Genomic DNA, 22,763 nt, shown 5'->3' with positions numbered 1-22,763 from the left:
TTCAAGCAGTGACAAAGATAAGGCCCTCTGAGTGCGATAACTCGGGTGCGCGCTCTACGCTGGCCCCCAGAGGTCCCTAGTGGGAGGAGCCCCAGTTGCCCACAGCCTGGTTTTGGTGACACTCATTTTTTTTTTTTTTTTTTTGCAGTACGCGGGCCTCTCACTGTTGTGGCCTCTCCCGTTGCGGAGCACAGGCTCCAGACGCGCAGGCTCAGCGGCCATGGCTCATGGGCCCAGTCGCTCCGCGGCATGTGGGATCTTCCCGGACCGGGGCACGAACCCGTGTCCCCTGCATCGGCAGGCGGACTCTCAACCACTGCGCCACCAGGGAAGCCCCAGTGACACTCTTTTTGGCTGCCTTCCTTCCCTCCTTCCCTTCCTCACGCCCCTCCCAGTGCTTCCTGGGATCTCCTCCCACATTCAAGTCCACCCCTTGAACCCTTGTCTCAGCAGCTGCACCCATTTAAAGTGCCAAGGCTCAGAGAGGGCCTCAGAAGGTTCTCTGAAAGGGAGCCAAGTTCTTGGCACGCTGCTCTGTTGTGTGTGCGCCTTTGTCTATCATTCAGAAGCCATCTGCACATCTGAGGTGAGGCCTGGCCCCAGCCAATGTGCTACCAAGGGCAGGGCTGAGTCAGAAACTCCCCAGGTGGCCAAAGGGATATGGAGCGGGGCACAGAAGCCACACGGCTGGGGCTCAGAGTTTCCCAAAGGGGCTCCTCATAGCGGTTGTGCCATGGAATGTTCATCAGTGTCACCGGGGAAAAATGAATTCTGTATTATACCAATTTGGTCATTGCTTTGGTGAAACAAGTTTCTTAACTTTGGGCCATCTCAGAGCCTTTAAAGTGTATCATATGAAGCTCCAAGAAGGGGATGTTCTGTTCAGACTTACTTGGCCTTGGAATGCTTTTATAGAGTATCTTGATCTAATGTCCCAGGAGACACCGGTTTAGGAAATACTGGCTTAGCTGAGAGAGCCCTCGATTAACCAGGTGACTGCGGGCAAACTGCTTTACCTGAGTCACTTGCCCAAGATCACTCTGTGGTAACAGGCAGGAGGGGATTTGAAAAGAAGAATGAATAAAGGAGAAACGAGAAAAAGAAAAAAGAAGAAAAGGAAGGAGTAAGGGAAAGTTATGGAACTGTAGTTTCTGAGCTGCTCAGATCCGCCTGCAAAGGCAGGTTTTTCCCTTTATGCTCAATACAAAAAAAAAACGAGAAAGAGGAAAAAATAACATGACCGTTCTCCCCTCATGCACCGTGAGTTCAACTGCTATCAATTACTATGACCTCCTGCATTTATTAATAACCAAGTTACTTCTCCTTCCAACAATAGCCATGCTGCTGCTGAACTACTGAATGTTATGTGACTTATTTATAACGCCGGCACACCCGGTTCACATTTCCTCACACAGAGGTTTACAGTTCGGAGGCCTGTGAAGGAGGAGGCCACCTGCAGGGAACAGATAAGCCTAAAAGGCTGTGGGTGCTACGAGAAAAGGCAGCGCTCCAGAAACAGACTGCGCAGGTTCAAATCCCACCTCCGCTGCCAAAAGCCACGTGATGTTGGGGAAACCGTGTCACCTCTTTGAGCCTCAGTTTCCTCCCCTGTAAAATGGGACTCTACCCCATGGAGTCCTTGTGAAGCGTCAGCGTGGTTCCAGGTGCAGATCGCTTAGCACAGGATCTGCTGGATAAATGTCTAGAATTATGATCACACTCTCAGAATTCTGCTCAGGGACGTCTGGTCAAGTTCAATTGTTGGGATCCTGGAAAATGGGACTGTCTTAAAGGCCAAAACTTTGAGTCTCTTCCTGCATCTTAGGGCTCCTGGCTGTTCCTGCTGTTCCCGGGTGCCACGCAGCCCTGCAAACCTGGACAGACCTTAGAGAAAGTCACCTGTCCATCTGCAGTCAGCACACCCCGTAAGGCCTGGCCAACAAGCCGTCAATAAATCGCTGCTCAGTCACTCATAATCCAACATAAATCACTGCTCACGCCCTAATCAACTGGAAAGACAACACGTGGACCAGCCCTGATGCTCTAGCATTCTGGATAAAGAGGGCTTGCTGGACGAATCAGCTGGGGCAGCATCCAGTTAAACCAACCAAAATGGGCTGCTTCCCTGCAGGCTGCTCTAATCTTGAGTATGCCAATGTGCATCGGGAGTTGACAGGAGAAGGGGAGCATGGGTAGGGGTCTCCTGGACTAATCTGATCAAGAGGCTTAAGGGGAAAGGCGTGGCACCTTTGGGATGTTGGGCAGTTGTGGAAAGAACCAGAGGCTGGGCATCCAAAGGCAGTTTCCACCTGGCTGCAAGATCTCAAACAGGAAATCTCACCTCTCTGAGCCTCAGTTTCCACATCTGTACAATGGGATGGCTCCTCTCCCAATGGGTCATTATTAGGATGAAACAAGACACTGGGTGTGAAACTGCCTGGGAGTGTCCCCAGAGCAGGTAATCCGACCTGAGAAGCAGAGTCACCAGGGAGACCTCAGTCGAAGGCGTCACTCATCACCTGGGGGTACTGCAGGAGCCAAGGCTCAGGGGTGGGACCAACAGCCGGTGAGTGACCTGTGTGAGGTCACACAGCTAGTGAGGCAGAAGCCAGGATTAAACCCGGCTCTGGCTGGCCCCCAGTCCAACGCTCTTTCCATATTCAAGGGTCCCTCACCAAGGCAGACTGAGCAGGGGTCCCCCTCAACTTATCACACTGTCTCCTTTGAAGCTGGGGCCCAAGGGAAGCCCACGAACAATAGCTGGTGTCTCCGGAGTACTCATCACATGCCTGGCCCTGTGCTAAGCACTTAATCTCATCAGTGCAAGAACCATATGAAAAGGTATGATTACTAATTCCCCATTTATTTATGACAACTGTGGACCATCCGGCAGAACGTGGCATGAAGAACAGGAAGAAAGGCTTCAAAGACAGAACTCCTCGGTCCCAAATTGAGCTCCTCCCCTTCCTGAGTCCAGGACCTTAGATAACTGCCTTTATCTCTCTGAGCCTCCACTGACTCACCCACAAGATGGGTATAACCCACCATATAGGGTTACAAGGATTAAATGGAATAACCATGCACAGCACTTAAATCACGCCTGGCAGAGAGCAGATCCTCAGTAAACAGTAACAGTTACTAACCCCATCGTTAAGATCATCATCACTGCCGTCAGCAGTATTGTTATGCTCTGTCACTGAAGGGTGAGACATGCACGTACGGTGAGGTCCTCACTGAGCCACAGCCTCCTGGAGTCTATGATAAGCAAGGCTAAAAGAGACGCCAGAGAGTGTCCATCCATCCCCACTGGGCAAGTCCTTTCCCCTCTCTGAGCCTCAGTTTCCTCATCTGTAAAACGGGGTAATGGTGCCTACTCCAGGGGATCACCGAGATGGCCAAAGCTCTTAGAATAGTACCTGCACCTTGTAAGCACTGGATAAATGTCAGCTGCTGTTATTACTTATGGGAAACAGAGGCCAGAAGGAGGGGAGGGGCTTTTGCAGGGCCACCCAGCAAGAGTGGCTAAGCCAACCTGAAGTCGGGTCTCTCGGGGGTTCCATCCTCCTCCCCCTGCCCTCCTGAAGCCCGGGGCTGCCGGCAGGGAAGCCTTCTAGCATCAGCCACTTCAGGGGTTTGTGGCTTTTTTTTTGTTTTTTGTTTTTTTTGCGGTACGTGGGCCTCTCACTGTTGTGGCCTCTCCTGCTGCGGAGCACAGGCTCCGGACACGCAGGCTCCGCGGCCATGGCTCACGGGCCTACCCCCTCCGCGGCATGTGGGATCTTCCCGGACCAGGGCACGAACCCGTGTCCCCTGCATCGGCAGGCGGACTCCCAACCACCGCGCCACCAGGGAAGCCCGGTTTATGGCTTTTATAATATAAATGTTTACATCCCACAGCCGCCATTCCAGCTTAACAAATGAATTCAATATGCTTAGAAAATGCAGAATCAATCCTTGCCTGTGGCCCAGAATAGGCCCGGCTGTGGCAGCTGTCAGGCAGGGAGCCAAGCCACCAGCTGGGGGCCTGTGGGCATGGAAAGGCAGGCGGAGGACAGGGCCCAGGCGGGGACCAGCTTCGGGGGGGCGGGGTCTGCTCTAGGGACACATGGTAAGCCTCTCTCAATCCCGCAGCACCGGTGCCAGGGACTGGCGCCTCGCAGACGGGGACACGGAGGCCCCAGGCCTTGCTCGGGCTACCACACCTCTGCTCACCGAGGCTCTTCTGTCTGGAGCATCCTCCCTGATTTCCGCTGTTTGAGAGATTCGGTTCAAGGGTCCCAGGCCCTAGGACCCCTTGGGTGGGGCTGACCCCTCTGAACTTTGGATGTCTCCTGCCTAGAATTTTCTCCTGGCGTCTCCAACGGGCCTGTCTGGGTCTCCCTCCCTTGATCAGATGGAAATCTCATCTTGGAATGTAAGAATGGCGTTGCTGAGGGCCTACCACCCAATAGGCATAGAGGAGAAGAAGAAAAGGAAGAAAGGAGGGAGAGGAGACAGAGGAAGGAGAGCAGTAAGGGGGGAGCGGAGGGGGAAGAGGGCGAGTGGGGGAGGAGGAAAAGGATGAAGAAAAGGAGGCCACGGGGGTGGGGGGCGGGGGGGATGGAGCAGCATGAATGCAGCCATGGCCCAGGTGTTCAGAGACCCAGCCTCCAGTCCCACATGTCCCCGGGCTTGTGAGGCTGCAGTGAGCCGACCCTTGTGAATACAGGCAGGGGAATCGAGCCGCGTCCATGGAAATGTTCAACCTCAAACATGCCCCGTGGTCCAGCAGGCCCAGGCCACCACGGCTCCAGCACGCTCACCCCTGCACCGCCTCTACATACAGGAACATATGCCCACGTGGCGCTGTTTAGAACCCCCCAAAGCAGCAGGAGACTGCCCAAACGCTCATCAGCCGGAGAAGTGCGACATCGACTGAGGCCCCCTCGCCAGGCAAGCCCTGCAGTTAGGGGAGAGAACAGGGGCGCTGCTGTGAGCCACGGGCAGAGAGGCCCTGGCACGCGGAGAAGCAGAGCACGTGGAAATGGAGCCGGTGTGAACCTGTTTATATTATAACAGCGACAGCCAGCCACCCCCGTAGTTGTCATGTGCACAGGTGTAGCTCGTGCTCAGTCTAAAAGGCCTGAGGGTGAGGCCTACACCGGGGACACAGTGACACAGCCACGGCCACTCTCTGCTTTTGAGAGGGACTGCAGCCACGTCTGCAGCCACAACTGGGGGAAGGGGCCAGGGACTCGATGTGTTACTGTTCCAGCTACTTATGAATCTATGATGATTCCAAATTAAAAAGTTTAAGAGAAAAAAAAAAAAAGCCAGCCTGTTAGGGCAGTGGAACTAGCCTGGACCACACGGTCATGGTGAACACACGACATGACATGACACACCTGTCAAATCCCAGAGAATGCACAACACCAAGGGTGAACCCCAAGGTAAACTGAGGACTTCGGTTAATAACTGTGTATCAGTATTGGCTCATCAGTTGTAATAAATGTCACCTTTGCACCTTAACAACGGTCACCTTTAAGGTCAGGAGGATCAAGGGAGTGGGGGGGGACCTGCTTTCGACATTCTGTGTTCGTCTGTATTGTTTCCATTTTTCATAGGAAGACACTTTGCAGTATTATTTGTGCAGTTGTTCTAAAACAATAAAAAGAGTAAAACACTTCGCCAAGTGCTTGAATATATGGTGACTGCTTTGCTTTGACAGCATCACTGTTACACTCTCCGTGGCCTTCCGTGCTCAGCGTCTTATCCGGGCTTGGGAAGCATCAGGCCACCTCCTCCTATCCTTGGACGGACTCCCCTGGCTGCTAGATGTCGGGCGGGGTCCCAGCAGAAGATAGGGGGCTGGGTCCCTGTCATCATTACCATCGTCTCTTCTTCCTGCAGGCCCCTCGGCGCTCCCCGAGTTACGGTCCCATCCATTCAGGGACTGATGTCTTTATAAGGACAGGCGCGGAGTGGTGGCCGACTGGCAGCCTCCCTCTATCACTCCATTACAGGGCCCCCCTGGGTTATACATGGGCCCGACTGCATAATATATTAGGCAATGGGGTCAGCAACAAGTAGACTGGCAAATTTAGTAACAGACAAATAATTAAACCTCCCATCAGCCTTCAGAGCCAAAGGAGAGCGAAGCAACTGGGCCCTCAAGGCAGATAACACATCCTTGTGATTTGGGTTCTGAACAGCACTGTCATCTTTACGGAGTAATGAGGGACAGCAGGCAGAGTGACAAAGGGGCTCAGACTTTCTAGGGAGGGTGTACATCCCTTACAGCTACGGGACCACAGGGACTGGAGAGGATTAAAGACCAGCCCGAGTCACCTTTGTAGACTCAAGCTTTGCCGGGCAAATGCCTGGATGGTGGGCAGGTTTTCCATTAACAATAATAATAGCAATAACAACAAGGGTGGCCGGGCTTTACACATTCAAACTGAATAACTTAAGCCTCCCAAGGACTGTTATCCCCATTCTACAGATGAGGACACTGAGCCTCAGAGGTGGAGAGAGTCACAGATCACGCAGGAGAACTAGGGTGAAACACAGGTCTGCCTGGTCCCAGAGCCCATGCTGTTAGCCTCGATTCCGAGCTCTCCTGCCTCGGTTCTGCTTAGCGGATGCCCTTCCAGGTGAGGGAACGGAGACTGGAGACTGGGGCGGAGCTGAGAAGCTGCTCTTAGAGGGGAGGTGGAGGTCCGAGCACCCAAAATGCACCCAAGGACTGGGCCAGATGAGTGGCCTCATAGAGGAGAAGGACACTAGCTTTGGAGGCAGACAGGCACTGATTCTAACCTTGTCCACCACGTGGTGCTGTTTGGCCTCGGCAATGTTACATAACCTCTCTGAGCCTCAGCAGCCTGAACTGCCAAGTGGGAATTCCCTCCCTACCTACCTGTCATGGTTGCCGTGGGAATTAAAGGAGAGAACACAGGTAAGTGACTCCCAGCCTTGGGCTGACGTGCAGGACAGCAAGACCACGGGAGCATTTTGTTCAGGGAACATTCCTGAGAAGAGGGTCGTGACTGGTTTTAATCTCACACAGCCAAGAGGTCCTGAGACAGAGAATTGTTTCTTGCTGCAAAAAGGGCTCCTAGGGCTTCCCTGGTGGCTCAGTGGTTGAGAATCTGCCTGCCAATGCAGGAGACACGGGTTCGAGCCCTGGTCTGGGAAGATCCCACATGCCGCTGAGCAACTAGGCCCGTGCGCCACAACTACTGAGCTTGCGCGTCTGGAGCCTGTGCTCTGCAACAAGAGAGGCCACGATAGTGAGAGGCCCGCGCACCGTGATGAAGAGTGGCCCCCGCTTGCCGCAACTAGAGAAAGCCCTCGCACAGAAACGAAGACTCAACACAGCCATAAATAAATAAATAAATTTTAAAATTAAAAAAAAAAAAAAAGGGCTCCGAGTTCCTCCTTGCTTTACTCTCCTGTGGGAAAAGGGTCTTTAGGGGCATCAGAGGATACTGGGGGGCACTGGTAATAAGTAGGGAGCAGACATCCCAGGAGCATCCTCCTGCCAGGAGGGAGCCGGGAAGTATCTCCAAGCTTTGTGATGCCCTGATTCACAACAGCAGCTCTGACAAGTGCCTGGCACTGAGCTCAGCCCTTGACATACATTTCACTTCACAGCAGACCTGTGAAGTCACTACTGTTTTCAATCCCATCTTACAGGTCGGACAACTGAGTCTCAGAAAGCTTAAGTTCCTTTCTCAACCAACATATCGCCACACCAGTATCTCTCACCTCGTCACTCCCCCATCCAGGGCTGGAGTCTAGACTGCCTGGCCCTTGAAGCTGTGACATAGAGCATGGCAGCAGTGACACTGCATGATAGCTGAGGCCAGCTCAGAAGAGGTGATGCAGTTTCCATGCTGCTCTCTGGAAGCTTCCTTGGAGCCCCGAAGCCGCCAGGCCACAAGGAAGCCCAAACAGGCCCATGCTGGGGACCCAAGATCTGAGGCTCGGAGAGACGGAGGTGCCTGGCTAGTCCCGGCGACTCCAGCCCCACTGTTTCTGGGTCAGCCACCCTCTGACCGCAGCCCAGCCAAGCCCTTCCAAACTGCAGACCCCCAGGAGCTTGGGGAGATAATAAAATGATCATTGTTCAAGCCACGGAACAACATGGGGCTGATTTGTTATGCAGCAAGGTCACGTGACCAGCCCCAAAGCTAGCAAGTGCTGGAATCCTCACTTCCACTTGAGCACAAGACTGTGTCACTCCTGACTGCTCTGACCACTACCCCACACTCTCCCTGGCCCTCAGAACCTTCCTTGAAGCTGTGGAAAGAGCACTGGACTGAGAGTCTGGAACTGGACCCCGGTTCTGAAGCTGCCGATCACTAGCACAGAGGTTTCACCATGTGCCCTTAAGCAAGGAGCTGCATTCCCTGGGGGCTTGAGTTCTCCACCCCGACCCGGCCCACGTCAGGGCGGGCTTTGATGCCAACAGATGACAAAAAGCACTTTGCAAAGAGAAGGGAGTCAGGGCTTGCTGAACCCCGCCTATGTGCCAGGTGGGCGGGATGCAGCCATTACCTGACTAACGATGCAGAAGGTAGACAGGGTTTTACCATTTTACAGGCACGGAAGCTGCGGTCCAGAGAGGTAAAATCTCTTGCACAGGTTAAATCACACAGCCAGGAGGTGGAGAAGCCTGAACTCACGGCCGGCCCCGCCCACGGCAGGGCCCAGCATGTCCCTCCTCCCCCCCCTCCTTGTAAAGTGAGCTCCAGAGAACATCTGTTTGCTGCCATTCAAAACACATGGGTGCCAGCTGATTGTTCCATGGGCCACATTTTGCCAAAGGAAAGAAACACGAGGCTGGATAAGTGGTTCCCTGATGGCTCCTGAGGGACAGCCCAGGCCATGAGTCTTGGTTCACAGCAAACCACCCCGCGTCAAATCACCCAGGGGTTTCTGCCTGCCATACCGAGGCAGCCCCCAGGGCCCCCTCCCACGGCCTTCCCAAGGGACCCAGCAGGGACAGTGAGCCTGAGAAACAGAAAGGAGGTGGAGACAGTGCAGAGAGAGGGAAGGACACGGCCTCTTTATGATGACTGGCCAAGCCAGGAGCCACCGGGCCTGCCCAGAGCGAGAGCATTACTCGCACCGCAGCCGTGTGTGAGACCCCAGACGGTTCTCTGCCGCCCTTTCTCCCTCTTCCAGAGGAGGCTCGGGCGAGCCCCAGAACTTGGCCGAGGTCACACACAGTTAAGTAAGAGCCCAAGCTGAGCCCTGAACCCAGGACTAGCTGACCTCGAGACGCCCGTGTCGCTGCTCTGCCACATTCTGGGTGGGGGGGGGGGGGTGCCCTCTCTGACTCTGACGCTGCCCGGGGCACTGCTGATGACAGGGTGATCCAGAGCCCCACAGGCAGCCAGACTCCTGGGGTCAAGAACACCAAGTCATACGGGCTGGAGGGACCCAGAAGGTGGTGGGGGAAGGTCACGGTGGCAGCGCCCTGCAGGAACTCAGGGGTCAGTGGGGGCCTAATGCCACTCTCCCAAGAGAGGAGACTCAGGAGCCCCCAGGAGTGTGCTGGGGCTGTGATCGATTAAAATGATTTAATCAATCATGCCTGTGTAATGAAACCTCCAAAAACCCCGAACGATGGGGCTCAGAGAGCTTCCAGGTCGCTGAACACACTGAGGTGCCGGGGGGTCACACGGTGAAGGCAGGGAAGTCCCTTGCTCTATAACTTGCCCTGCACATCTCTTCTGTTTGGCTGTTCCTGAGTTGTATGCCTTACGATAAACAGGCACTGGTAAGTAAAAGCCCTCCTAAGTTCTGTGAGCCATTCTAGCAAATTATCAAACCAAGGAGGGGTCTGTGGGAGCCCAACTGTATAGCTGGTCCATCAGAAGTACAGGTGGCCCAAACTTATGAACAATGTCTGAAGTGGTACAGTCTTGTGGGCCTGAGCCCGTAACCTGCACTAACTCCAAGTAGTAACAGGAGTGGACTAAATTGTAGGACACCCAATTGGTGTCCAGAGAATCAGAGGACTGGTTGGTGTAAGGAAAGCCCCACACATTTGGTGTCAGAAGTGTCATGAGTAAAAACAGGGCACCCCAGTGAAAAAGTGACATCACCAGCCCTTGGAGCCTGTGAGGCCAGAAGCAGTGGGACACAGGGCCAGGGAGACCAGAGGTGTCGTCTCAGAGGTTAGGCTCAGTGCCTGGGCAGACCTGGGTCCACATCCCACCTCTGTATTTAGCGGTGTGCCCTTGGGGATGAGGATGAACCTCTCTGGCAGGCCTCAGTCTCCTCATCTGTAAAATGGGCATCTAATAGTTCTCGCTCCTCCTGGGCTAGTCTAAGGCTGTGCAGTGACATCACGTCTATAAGCACTCAGCACAGGGCCCAGGAAAACAGGTCAATTCTCCCGCAAGGAATGACCCTAACAGCCCTCTGCAAAGTCTAGGGAAGGGGAGTGGTCTTTGCAGGGAGACCGGCTGTGGTTCCAAACCTCACTCTGGAACATACTAGCTGTGCAACATCAGGTAAACCGCATTCCTCCTCTTATAAAACCGTGAGCCAAGTCCTGTGCTCCACGCGTTTGGCACTGACTCATTTAATCCTCATGACAAGCCTACAAAGTGGGTGCCATCATTAGCCCCATTTTACAGAGGAGGAAACTGAGGTTCAGAGAAGCCAAGCCAGGAGGCTGACTCTTGCCCATGGCACTATCCTTCCTCACCAGGTTATTGTATGAATCCAATCAGATCAAAAGGCACAAGAGAGGTACAAGTGCTTCTGAAACCATCAAACGCTAAACCAATATTAGTGGTGGTTGTCGTTACTGCTGAAACAGTTCAAACATCCTAAGTCCAGTTATAAGGCCTGAAATCTACCCACAGGAACTGATATTGGCTTTTAAAAACAGGATCAGGACTTTCAAAATAAGTTAAGGAAGCTGGGTGCGCTGCGAGGAGAGCATCGTATTAATGAAAAACAAAACCTGATTAACGGAAATGATTCTTAATATATTTCGAAATGATCTGTTATGACACAAAGCAAAGACATTTATATATGACTTTGAAATTCTTAATAGCTGATTTTAGAGCAACCTATTATTAAATCTTCCAAAGCAGAATATATAGTAAGTAAATCATGAAGCAGGCCTCTCAGGCAGACTGACAGCAGCTCCTCTTAAAATAATTTATAAGGTGGGGTGGGGGGAGGCTGGGAGGAATTACTGCCATAATCATGTATTAATAAAATATTTATAAATGTGCCTTTCTCTTTTATCGTTACAGGCAGCCACAGGTATGAGTCCCGAGCCCACATAGAGGGGGTGCCCCATGAGCCTCAGGAGAAGAAAGTCAGGCATCAAACTTCTCTGGTGACAGGTCAATAGACTGGGGGCTCCCTTAGCCTCCGTTTTGTCACATCAGAGGCAGAGAGGTTTCAAGCGTGACAATGGAAATCGGAAGGTAGGTCCCAACCGCCTTGCTCTCTCCCTACGCTTTGCTAAGTGCCGGGAGGGAGCAAGCCTATTTGAGTTGAGCAAAGCAGAGAGGCATGTGGCTGCGACACCCTGGGAGAGTCACCTAACCCAGGCTCAACAACACAGTCTACTGAGGGACTGCCTTGAGCTAGAAGCACGGATGACCTGTCCACCACCCCTCACCCTGGCCATTCCGTACATACCACGCCACACGTGTCCCTGGCCTGTCACTACAGGTACCTGTCTGCGCCTCTCTGCTTTCCTGGCTGCCGGAACATGCTCAGCTCATGCATGGGGCAGCCTGGAAGGGCAGGGGGGAATGCTCCCCAGGAGCAACCTTCAACCAGGGAGAAGCAGGAGGCGGTATAGACCAATATCCCGGCTCCCTCGCCCCTCGGGTAATACTCGATGAGGAGACATGTTCTTCAGAGTCTCCCAGAGGTCCCGAGAGATACTGGCCCCCCACTTCCCAGAGCTAATCCACTCCTTAAGGCTCCAGCATCACCTGCCTTTCTTCCCTCACTTCCCTATTGGTTCCTCCTGATACCCCCTCCCCCAAAGCCTACATGCAATTTTTGTCTCAGGGTGTGCCTCCGGGGAAAGCAGCTTAATTCAGCTTTCTCTTCTTTACTCCATTTAATCCTCACACCAACCCCAGTCTTGGCCCAATGAAAGAGAAGGCCTCTCTGAAACTCAGAGAAGTTTGGTTTTGAACTCAAATCTGCCTCCCTCAAGTGCCCACAGCCTGGAGTTTTTTGGAGGGGGCTGTGTTGGGTCTTCGTTGCTGCGCGGGCTTTTCTCCAGTTGCGGGGAGCAGGGGCTACTCTTCGTTGCGGTGCACAGGCTTCTCACTGTGGTGGCTTCTCCTGTTGCGGAACACAGGCTCTAGAGCGCAGGCTCAGTAGTTGTGGTGCACGGGCTTAGCTGCTCCGTGGCATGTGGAATCTTCCCGGACCAGGGCTCGAACCTGTGTCCCCTGCATTGGCAGGCAGATTCTTAACCACTGCATCATCAGGGAGTCCCCAGCCTGGAGTTCACTGCACCTAGACCTTCTGAGCCTCAGTTTTCTATTCTGTAAAATAGGTTTGCTTCCTTCCACACATCCCCAATCTATAGATGCCTGTGCCCCAACTCTAAACCTTCCAACAGCTTTTCTGATCTGAACTGTGCAATGACATCCCCAATCCCAGTCCATTTACAAAGCTGGCTGATTTCCAAATGGTCAGGGCGTTGAGCATGGCCCACGGCTGATTTTTGGAAAAGGCAAGTGGCATTTGATTTTTCCATGTTTGCCCAGTTAAGTATGTCTGCCCTTGGCTTGGACCAACTGTGGACCCCCTACCCTACCTATTTCTGACTCAGCATAACTTCTAGAAATGTCCAAAATCAAATCAGTGGACCAATGCAGCTCAAGTGTATGAAAATCAAAAGAACAGGCCACAAGGCCCACGGGTATGGGAATGGCAGGAATAACATGCCAGCATATTCCAAAGAAGTCTGCTGCCCCACAGAGGAGTAGCCCAGAATGGCAGCCAGAGTCAACACACAGCTCCAGAGGACAGACCTCCATGCCCACATGTATCCATTCAAACAGCAAATTCCAACTCTATGTTCTGGGCCCAAAGGAAGCCACTCTCTAAAGGAAACAGCGAGACAAAGACACAATCACAGTATAAGGTACCACAAGCCCCACTGCTCTTGACAGTGACCGTCTCCCCGGGACCTTTCGTAGTGCCAAACACAACGGCACGGGAGTCTGGTTAGGGAAGTGAGGAGCCTTGAATGCCAAGTCAAGGAATTTTACTTGATGTAGCGGACAAGAGACAGCCTCGGGAGAAGTGTAAGCAGGGAATGGCACAACAGGTCTACGTTTTAGAAAGGAGCCCAGTGGCCACAATGAGGGTGGAGCCAAGCCATATGCAACGACGCTACCTCAATAGTCCAAGCAAAAAAGGGACTAGCAAATACTTAGTCTAAGGTGATAACAGTAAGAATAGAAAAGTCAGGACAGAAATGCTGTCACAGAAAGTATCTACAGGGCAAGGTCAACGACTGGATAGGGATGGGGGAGGGAGACCAACTTGAAGTAGGGACAGTAAGCAAACAGACAGTTAAGGCTGGGGAGCAGGTTTGGGAGGAGAAGGAGAGCGGGGTGAGCTTCAGCGCACATGGTGTGAGCATCTCCAAGATGTCTAGACAGGTAAACATCACCTTCAGCGCGTGGACCCAGCCTCCTCTCACCCGTTTCAGGGTGTCTCTTCTCAGCACAGTAACCATTAGCTACATGTGGCTATTTAAATGTATGTTAATTAGAATTTAACGCAATGACAAATTCAACGCCTCGGTTGCACCAGCTGCATGTTAAAAGCTCGACAGCCACGTACAGCTAGCGGCCACCCTACTGGACAGAGAACCTCCCCCTATCATCACAGAAAGTTCCACTGGACAGTGCTGGGTTACGCGGTTGCTTGAAACACCCAGCCCACTGCCTTCTCGGCATGCCTGGTTCGGCAGCCTCCCCGAGAGCAGTCCCAGAGACGTGGAAGGTGACAGGCTGACTCTGTCCCACCTCACGGAAAGAAGGGCCTTGTCAGGCACCTGCTGGTGGAGACAGCCGGCAGCCCAGGTGAGCCCGGCGGCAAGCACGTACCTTTGCAGGCCCCCGCCGCACCCAGGTGGTAGATGGCTGCCAACACCCGCCAAATGGCCCTCTGCTCGCTCTCCAAAATGCCCAGCGTCTCCATGGCGCCCTGGAGCTGGGCGAAGGCAGCCGCCGCCCTCTGCTTGTCTTCAGGCTGAGAGCAAGGGGAGAGAGGAGGACAAACAGGCCGTCACGGTGGAGGAAATGCAAACTTGCAAGTGGAAGCAGGGCTCGGTCTGAGGGGAATGTGTGGTCATTTTACGACCATGGTAAATCACCCATGATTAAGCTGGGGAGGACTGACACACAGAACTCAGGCTGCTGGGAAAGTTATAAAAATCATTTCCATCTGACTTTGGAAGGCGACATGATTTTTATTCACTCGTGTGTTCATTCAACAGATTTACTGAGGCTCTGCACCATGCTGGGCTCTGGAGAGACAGAGATGAGCGAAATCCAGAACTTGACTTTGAGGACCTCTCAAGCTAGGAGTGGAAAGAGACTTAAAAACAACTAAGTGCGAAACAGGCTAAGTGGGGGACTGTGGGATCTCAGAGGAGGGCCTGGCCAATTAATCCCACTCGAGAGAGTCAAAGAGAACGTCGCAGAAGATGAGACAAGATTGTGATTGAAGTCTGAAAGACAAATAGGTAGAGCTGACCAACTGGATGGGATAGAAGACCTGGCGGGCAGAGGGGACAACGGGAACAAAGGACATCTTTGGAGACAACAGGTGTTCAACTGAACGTGGACAGAGAAGCAGGTATTTTTGGAGGTGGGGCAGACAGAGTTGGGGAGGAAATAAGCACGAGAAGCTGGCCGGTGCCATGCAGAAGGCCTCAAACACAGTATGAAAGGGCATAGGCTTAAAACTCCAGCCACAATGGACAAACACGCATCCCTATTTACACTCCTGGACCCGGGGCAGACACCACCAATCGAGGAAGACCCCACAGCAAACCAGCGAGTCCAGATCCTTTTCGGGATGTCCCCCCTTGCAGCCCCACCCAATGGTCTGCCTCAGCAACTGAAACAGACCCTGTCTGCCACCCCCAGGGCACGCAGAGGGAAACTGCCGAAGATTTTTAAGCAGGAAAGAGAAAATAGCACGAGCAGATGTTTATGGGTTGTAGGGTGTCACTTTTCCTTTTTCAGATTTATGATCCCCATTATGTTTGCTTTTTTTAAAAAATAAATTTATATATTTATTTATCTATTTATTTTGGGCTGCCTTGGGTCTTCATTGCTGTGCACAGGCCTCCTCTAGTTGCGGCGAGCAGGGGCTATTCTTCGTTGTAGTGCGCGGGCTTCTCATTGCGGTGGCCTCTTTTGTTGCAGAGCACGGGCTCTAGGCGCGTGGGCTTCAGTAGTTGTGGCACGTAGGCTCTGTAGTTGTGGCTCATGGGCTCTAGAGCACCGGCTCAGTAGTTATGGCGCACGGGCTTAGTTGCTCTGCGACATGTGGGATCTTCCTGGACCAGGGCTCGAACCCGTGTCCCCTGCACTGGCAGGCGGATTCTCAACCACTGTGCCACCAGGGAAGTTCCCCCAATTATGTCTGATTGAATATTAAAATTAGTCTGAAACTCCTAACTCCACACACGCCATCTGGCCAAGGAGACGCGACCCAGAAGCCTGCTGGGTTGAGAGGAAGTGAGCTGGGGATGAGAATTCTTTTGTCAATAATCCTCCAACAGATAATGAGGACCTGATTTGCACTTGGCCTGTTGACAGAGCTTGGGTGATGAACTGTAAGCTGTCAAAGCTGGAAGGTCCTTGAATTTTATGAAGTCCAATGCTTAGAGTGGGGACAACGCTTGCCCAAGGTCACAGGGCAAGTTAGTATCAGATACAGGATTAGAATCAGGCTTTCCGCCCCCCCCAGGCCCAGCACTCACCCCGTGCAGGCCACTTGTCCCCTCCACTCAAGCCACTTCTTCTAACTGCGAAAGAAACCTGCAAGGATCATTGACCTATTGGGACACTGTCAAAGCACGCAGTGACATTGAGAGATTCGCTGTGGAAACATTTCAATTAATAGCAAAAGCATGTTCCACTGATCCATCGTATTTCTGGGGCACCACGGACCACAAAAACCCTAGCAACGAGGAGCTCAACCTAGCAACTGCAGCTGCTCCGCTGGAGCAAACGGAGGAGAGGAAGGCATCTTACCAACATGCTCTTGGTTATTTATGAGATTTCAACGTAGCAGAGAAAGGACACCAAAAGGACAGTGGCAACACGTTTATTATGGCTCCCACTGTCAGCCATGAGCATTTGACTTTAAATTACAGGCAGACTCCATCATCTGCCACTTCGCTCATACGAACAGGAGAATTAGAAAACTTCCACTAAAGCTTCTTTGCTTCTTTTTCTCTCCTCCCCACCTCCCCCAGTCTCTGCTGCAACAGAAGACATGGAGGGATGAATATATATGTTTCTGATCTAAAGCAATCAGAATCACGAGGATGTTTACAGTTCCCCAAAGTTCTAGGGAGCCAGACACCTCTGCATAATGTCCTGACAAAAGCCAGTCCCTGCCTCAAAATCACGAAAACAGAAATCAGATCAGTGGGATAAATCAACTCACGGCCAAAATGTCTACCAAGAAGAAAATGGATAAACAGTGGGTGGTCCAGCCAGGGCACAGTGATGGGGTACCACGCAGCAATGAAAAAGATCACGTCACTGATCATGCAAGCACGTGTATGAACCCCACAGATTCCACGTGAGACAAAGGAGCCATGTACAAAAGAACACGCACTGTGGATTCTGGTTACATGAAGTCCAGATGTGGCAAAACCACCCTATGGGAAGAGAAGTTCGGATGATAACTCAGGCGGGAGGGATGCCTCTGATGGGGTGGGGACTCAAGGGAGCCTTTACTGGAACGAGGAAAGTTCTAGATGTTGAGCTGGTGTGGGGTCGCAGGTGCGTGTAAGAATAGAATCATCACTGAGTTGTACACTTAAAATTAGTGCTTTCATAAACATCTGACTGTATGTCTCAACTGAATTGAAAAAAAGAAGTGAAAAAGTAACAGCTGGCTCAGAAGATGCCCAGGCTTCGTCTGGTGCAATTAAAGACTCAAGGTTACCCCAAGAGGGCAGGTGATTTAGTGCAAAAACTAAAATCCAAAATGTTCTCTCCACATTCAGCTGGGCTGCACTTAGAGCACGCAGGAGATCCCGACAATGCAGAGAGGGGCCAGGTTTGGATTTGGAGGCAGACGAACTGCGTGTTCTCTCGGCTCTGCGTCCCTGCGGTGTGACGGCACAAATCTCTTGCCCTTGCGCTGGAGGCTCAGTTTCCACGACTGTAGAATGAAAATAACAGCCAAACCTCCTCCCAGGCCACCGTGAGGATTAAATGAGTTGAAGTGTGTAAAGCACCAGCACAGTGCCCAGCACACAGTGGCACTCAGTTAATGCTGGGCTCGACCCCATGCCTTTGCCCAGGCTGTCAGGCCTTCCAGGGACACCTTCCCTGCTGCTGCACAGCAGTCCCTGGCAAGTGAATCAGGCGTGGCCCGTCCTTGAGGGGCTCCCAGTCCAATAAGGGGGACAGATGTGCAGACAGACACTGACAGCACGAGGTGAGTGCTGCGCCTGGGGGGGGCGGTAAGGAGGCGACTTCTGGGAAGAAGCACTGTATGAAGCCACCAGCACGAGCAGGAGAAGCGGGCGCTGGGCAGGCAGGCAGGCAGGGTCCCCTAGCAGAAGGGCGCGGGGCTGGAAGACATATGGTGCGTTAGGTGCCAAGCCCCCTGAGGGGGCACGTGCAGGTCTCTCTCACAGGGTGCAGGGCCGCAGAGAGCCACGGTCTGCAGCTGGGCGCTGCTCTCTGGTGGAGGGCGCGGCACCAGGGGCCTCCCTGGCCGAGGGAACCGGCCCCTGGAGTTCTGCCCCTGGCTATAAGCACAGTTCGGGCCCGGGGTCGCACTCTGCTTCACGGGGATGTAGACCACACCCCCTCCTCCAGAGCCAGGGTGGGCTCCCCTGTGTCTCTACAACCAACCAACCCAGGGCTGGAAGGATTCCCACGGTTCCAGCCCCTGGCCCTGCTCCAGCTGACAGCCCCCCCGGGCCCACACCCTCGCCCTGTGCTCTGCAACCACTGCACTGCTGGCTCTCCCCTGGCGTTGCCCCTGCATCAGGAGCTCGGTGCAACAGGAAGGCTGGCCTCACTGCACCTGCCTAACTTCTCTCACAGTCCAAGACCAGCTTGTACTCACCTCCTCCAGGTAGCCCTCTCTGATACAACTTCAACCCTCCAGGCCTGCCCGTATAATATTTGGGACACACTTAAGTTAAAAAAAAAATATTTGATGTTTATGTGAAACTCGAATTTAACCGGGCATCATGTACTTTTTCCAGCTTTACTGAATTATAATTGACAAATAAAAATTGTATATTTTTAGGTGTGCAACGTGAGGATTTGATACACATAAACGTTGTAAAATTATTACCGCAATGAAGTTAACTAATACACCCATCACCTCACATAGTTACCGTTTCTTGGTGTGTGGTAAGAACACGTAAGTTCTACTCTCCCAGGATATTTCAAATGTACAGTAAGTCCAGTATTATTAACTACAGTCACCGTGCTGTTAGATCAGTTACAAGATGAATATGGTCTAGGTATCCCATATTTTCATTTGCTGACTCTGGCGACTTCGGGGGCTTGTACTTAGCAACTCTCATTCTTGGGTGATTTCCTGACCACCAAATTCCTTCACTGAGCCAGTACCTGATGGCCCAATCCCAGAAAACTAGCCCAGGCTTGTACCAAAGACTGACGAATTTCCAGCTTGTAATTTTGCTCTTAGAGAAGAAAGAAGACACTCTCCAGACCTGCCAGGTAGCAGGGTGAGAACAAAGAAATACCTACCAGTTCCCACAGATCAACTGGTCTAAAAAACAGCCCCCAGAAACACACAAAAAAAGAAAGCCACTTCAAACACCTCCTTGACTGGGTCCACACTGTGCCCCATTCCTGTATGCAAACTGTGAACAAACATGTCAGGCTGAGATGCTCACGAGGGCCTGGCTGGAGCCCTTCACCTCCTCAAAACCAAGAAAACGAACAACAATGCTCTTGCTGATTCAAATGGATACATGGGGCCCAACCTCATTAAAGAAAACCCAGCACTGGGATAGCCTCGCATCCCCTGCTGTCCTGGGGCCAGTCTGGGCTCCTAGCGGCCGGAAACCAGGGGGAGAAGAGGCATGAGAGAAGAACATACTGCAAGTCCCCCAGGTGGAGGGGGGTGTCAGGCAGGTGAAGCCGGGGGAGCCGCATCACCTCACTTCATCCCACTCCACTCACTGTCGAAACACTCACCAACAGTGGTTCTCAAAGCGGGGTCCCTGGACCCACAGCCTCAGCATCACCTGGGGACTTGTGAGAAATCAGATTCTCAGGCCCTAGCCCAGACCTACTTAATCAGCAACTCTGTGGATAGTACCCAGCAGAGAGAGAGAGAGAGAGAGAGAGAGAGTGAGACAGCCTTACTGAGGTGTATTGGCAAAAATAAACCACTCATCTTTAACAAGTACACTGTGATAGGCTCTGACATATACACCCGTGAAAGCGTCAGCACTCAAGACAATGGACACATCCATCACCTGCAAAAGTTCCCTTTCATGATCCTCTCTCCCCTCCTCCCGCAACCAAAACCCTGGGCAACCACTGACCTGTCTGCTGTCACAGCGGATTCATTTGCATTTTCTAGAGTTTCAAGTACACGGGGTTATATGGTTGTACTCTTTCATCTGAGATTTTTCACTCAGCACAATTATTTTGAAAGCCATCATGTTCTTGGGTTTATCAGCAGTTCATCGTTATTACTGAGTAGTATACTACCTTTATGGTTTTCTACAATGAATTCATCCATTCACCTGTTAATAGACATTCTGGGTAGTTTCTAGGTTTGGGCTCTTACACATAAAACTGCTAATGAACTTTCATGTAAAATAAATTTTGCACGGATGTACACTTCCATTCTCCTGCATAAATACCTAGGAGTAGACTAGCGTGCCACATGGGAGGTGTATGTTTAACTTTGTAAGAGACCGTTTTCCAACATGGTGCACTATTTTCCACTCCCATCAGCAGGGTATGAGAGTTCCAGTTACCCCACATTCTCACCAGCATTGGTATGATCCATCTTTTCAAGTGTAGACACTCCAGTAATTGTGTAGTAGTATTTCATCGTGGTTCGAGTTTCAATTTCTTTAATGACTAAGGAGGTTTAATATACTTTCACATGCCATCTAAGTACCTTCTTTGGGGAAGTCTATGTTGAAATCTTTTGTCCATCTTTTTTGTTGGGTTATTTATGAGTTCTGAAAGTCATTTATAAATTCTGGATTCAAAGACATTATCAGATATGTGATTTGCAAGTATTTTCTCCCGGTCTGTGGCTTGTATTTTCATATTAATTGTGACACTCAAAGAGCAGAAGTTCTTAATTTCAACAAAGTGCAATTCATCAATTTGTTCTCTCATGGACTGTGCTTTTGGGGTCATATCTATGAAGCCTTTGCCCGATCCAAAGTTACAGACATTTTCCTCCTATCTTCTTCTAGAAATTTTATGATTTTAAGTTTTACATTAAGGTCTATGATCCCTTTTATTTGGTCAATTTTTGTACATGGTGAGAATTTGTGGACTGAAATTCTTTTTTTTTGCATGACGATACCAAATTATTCCAGCACCATTTGTTTCCCCGACATGTATGTTTGGAAAAGTGCTTCAGAGTAGAAATGATTCACTCCCTTCTGCCTGGTAAACTCCTACTCATCCTTCAAAACCCAGGTCAGATGTCCCCTTGGCTAAGAAGCCTTCCCTGACTGAGGCCAAGTAGCTTTCATCTATTCTCTGGTGTACAGAATGTTGTACAAACTCTGGCATTTCTCTTATCCCACATGATTGCATTAATTCCCAAGTCTTTCTCTCTTGATAGGGTGAAAATTCAGGGATGAGGATCATAATCCCAACACTCAGCACAGGCCTGGCACAGAGGGTGATGGTAGGAGTGGAGGTGGGGGTGGGTGACTCAAAACAATTTTTAAAATATAAAAAAATAAATAAAAGAATAAACAAGTGAACAATGTGCTTTTTTAAACAACTGAATACCACCTCTCAAGGCCCTACTCACAGGGCCCATCTTCCAGGAAGCCACATTAATCATCAACAATATTTCCTAAGAAAAGTGCCACTGACTGATGTAATCCAAGCCCAGTGCTAGCTGCTTTCTGCACATCGTCTCATTTAATCCTGACAACAGGTCCATGAGGCAGATGCCGCTACTACTGTTATTTTACCAAAGATAACACAGACATTCAGAAAGGCTAGGGTCCATGCCTGAGGTCTCATATCTAGCAAGTGTCAGAGCCGGGGTTAGAACCCAGACAGCCTGTCCCGGAGACCGCGCCCTTACCTCTACACAAACCACCTCCTGGTTCCCTTTATTCGCACAAGACTCATTTCCCTGACAAGCCCAGGCCCCATAAAGGCAACCCTGCCTCCCCCACATGACCAGTCCTTGCCAACTACTCACCCCAGTGGCAGAGGGACGAGTCACACAGGGGACCCTCCCATCTTGGCCACGGGGACACAGACACTCACTCACACCCAGAAGGACCTCCTCTTTACCTTAGGCCACACGCCCATGCCGAAGGAGCTGCTGTCTGCCAGCTGGTGCAGGTACAGTTCTGTCCTGGAAACAGAGAACGGACCAGAAGTAAGGGAGGACCCACCCACCCCAGTGGCCTGGAGGGCAGGTGGTCACCATGGCATGGGGCTCCACACAGCGCCCCAGGCGGCCCCAGCGTCTGCCTCAGGCCCTGGCCCTACCTCCCGAATATTCCTCACTTGCTGCCCTCACTGGGCCCTTCTTAAGTGAAGGCCTTCCAAAAGCTTCCTTACTCCTGTTACCCTGCTCTGAAAACTGGGAGTTTCCTCTCTAATCTGCCCTCTCTCCAAAGGGTAAGGTGCCCCTCTGGCCTTAGCCAGGAGGCTCAGGACAGGTTGGGCCTGCCCTTCAGATGGGGGTGGAAGGCAGGAGACAAATGATGGGGGACGCAGAGGGAAATTGAAAATTATCCCCCCTCGCCTGGGGTGAGCACTCCCTGGAGCTTCACTAAATAGAACCTTACTCATTCATTCGACAGATGACGAAACCAAGGCTCAGAGACAGGGAGCCACATGTCCAAGAATTCCCAGGAGTCAGCGAGGGGCAGAGATGACTCCCTGGGCCACCTCCCCCAGAAGGCCCTCCCAGATGAGTCTTCTGGCTTCTCTGCTGTTCCACCTGCTGCCTCCTCGCCCTGAGCTACCTCAGGTGCACCCAAGGCTCTCACAGAGTTTAGGAGCTTCTGGAAGATTTGGGGTCTGCTGTTCCTTGCCCACCTCCCACGCTGCTGTCAGAACCTGTACCGAAATGTCACCGTCACAGCAGACAGCCTCCACCACCCCCCAGCGTGTATAAAGAACCATATGTGAATTATCTCACTTAATCCCGTAAGGTCAGTCAAGGGACTATTCCCACGGAGGTTCAGAGCAGGTGACACCTGGCCAGGTTCACCCAGCCCAGGAGCAGTACCAGGCAGCTGGAATCAGAAGCCAGATTCCTAACCACTGGGCTCTACTACCTCTCAGCTCTAG

At 51.8% G+C, this 22,763-nt stretch overlaps 1 protein-coding gene across 3 annotated transcripts in view; it reads right to left on the bottom strand.

The window, feature by feature from the left end:
* MYO18B (myosin XVIIIB) overlaps nucleotides 1-22,763 on the bottom strand; it is a 234,040-nt gene that overhangs the window by 178,572 nt on the left and 32,705 nt on the right. For all 3 annotated transcript variants that reach the window (XM_082667625.1, XM_082667623.1, XM_082667624.1), the window contains 2 exons: nucleotides 21,753-21,816; nucleotides 14,103-14,247 (listed from right to left, as the gene is read on the bottom strand). In XM_082667625.1, the coding sequence (XP_082523751.1) occupies nucleotides 14,103-14,247; nucleotides 21,753-21,816 (209 nt within the window). The remainder of the gene's footprint in view (nucleotides 1-14,102; nucleotides 14,248-21,752; nucleotides 21,817-22,763) is intronic.

This window comes from Grampus griseus (assembly GCF_964374135.1).
Source record: "Grampus griseus genome assembly, chromosome: 12".
In the NCBI taxonomy this organism is placed as follows: Eukaryota; Metazoa; Chordata; class Mammalia; order Artiodactyla; family Delphinidae; genus Grampus; species Grampus griseus.
Note: the sequence above shows the minus strand (reverse complement) of the source record. Positions and strands in the feature narration are given on the sequence as shown.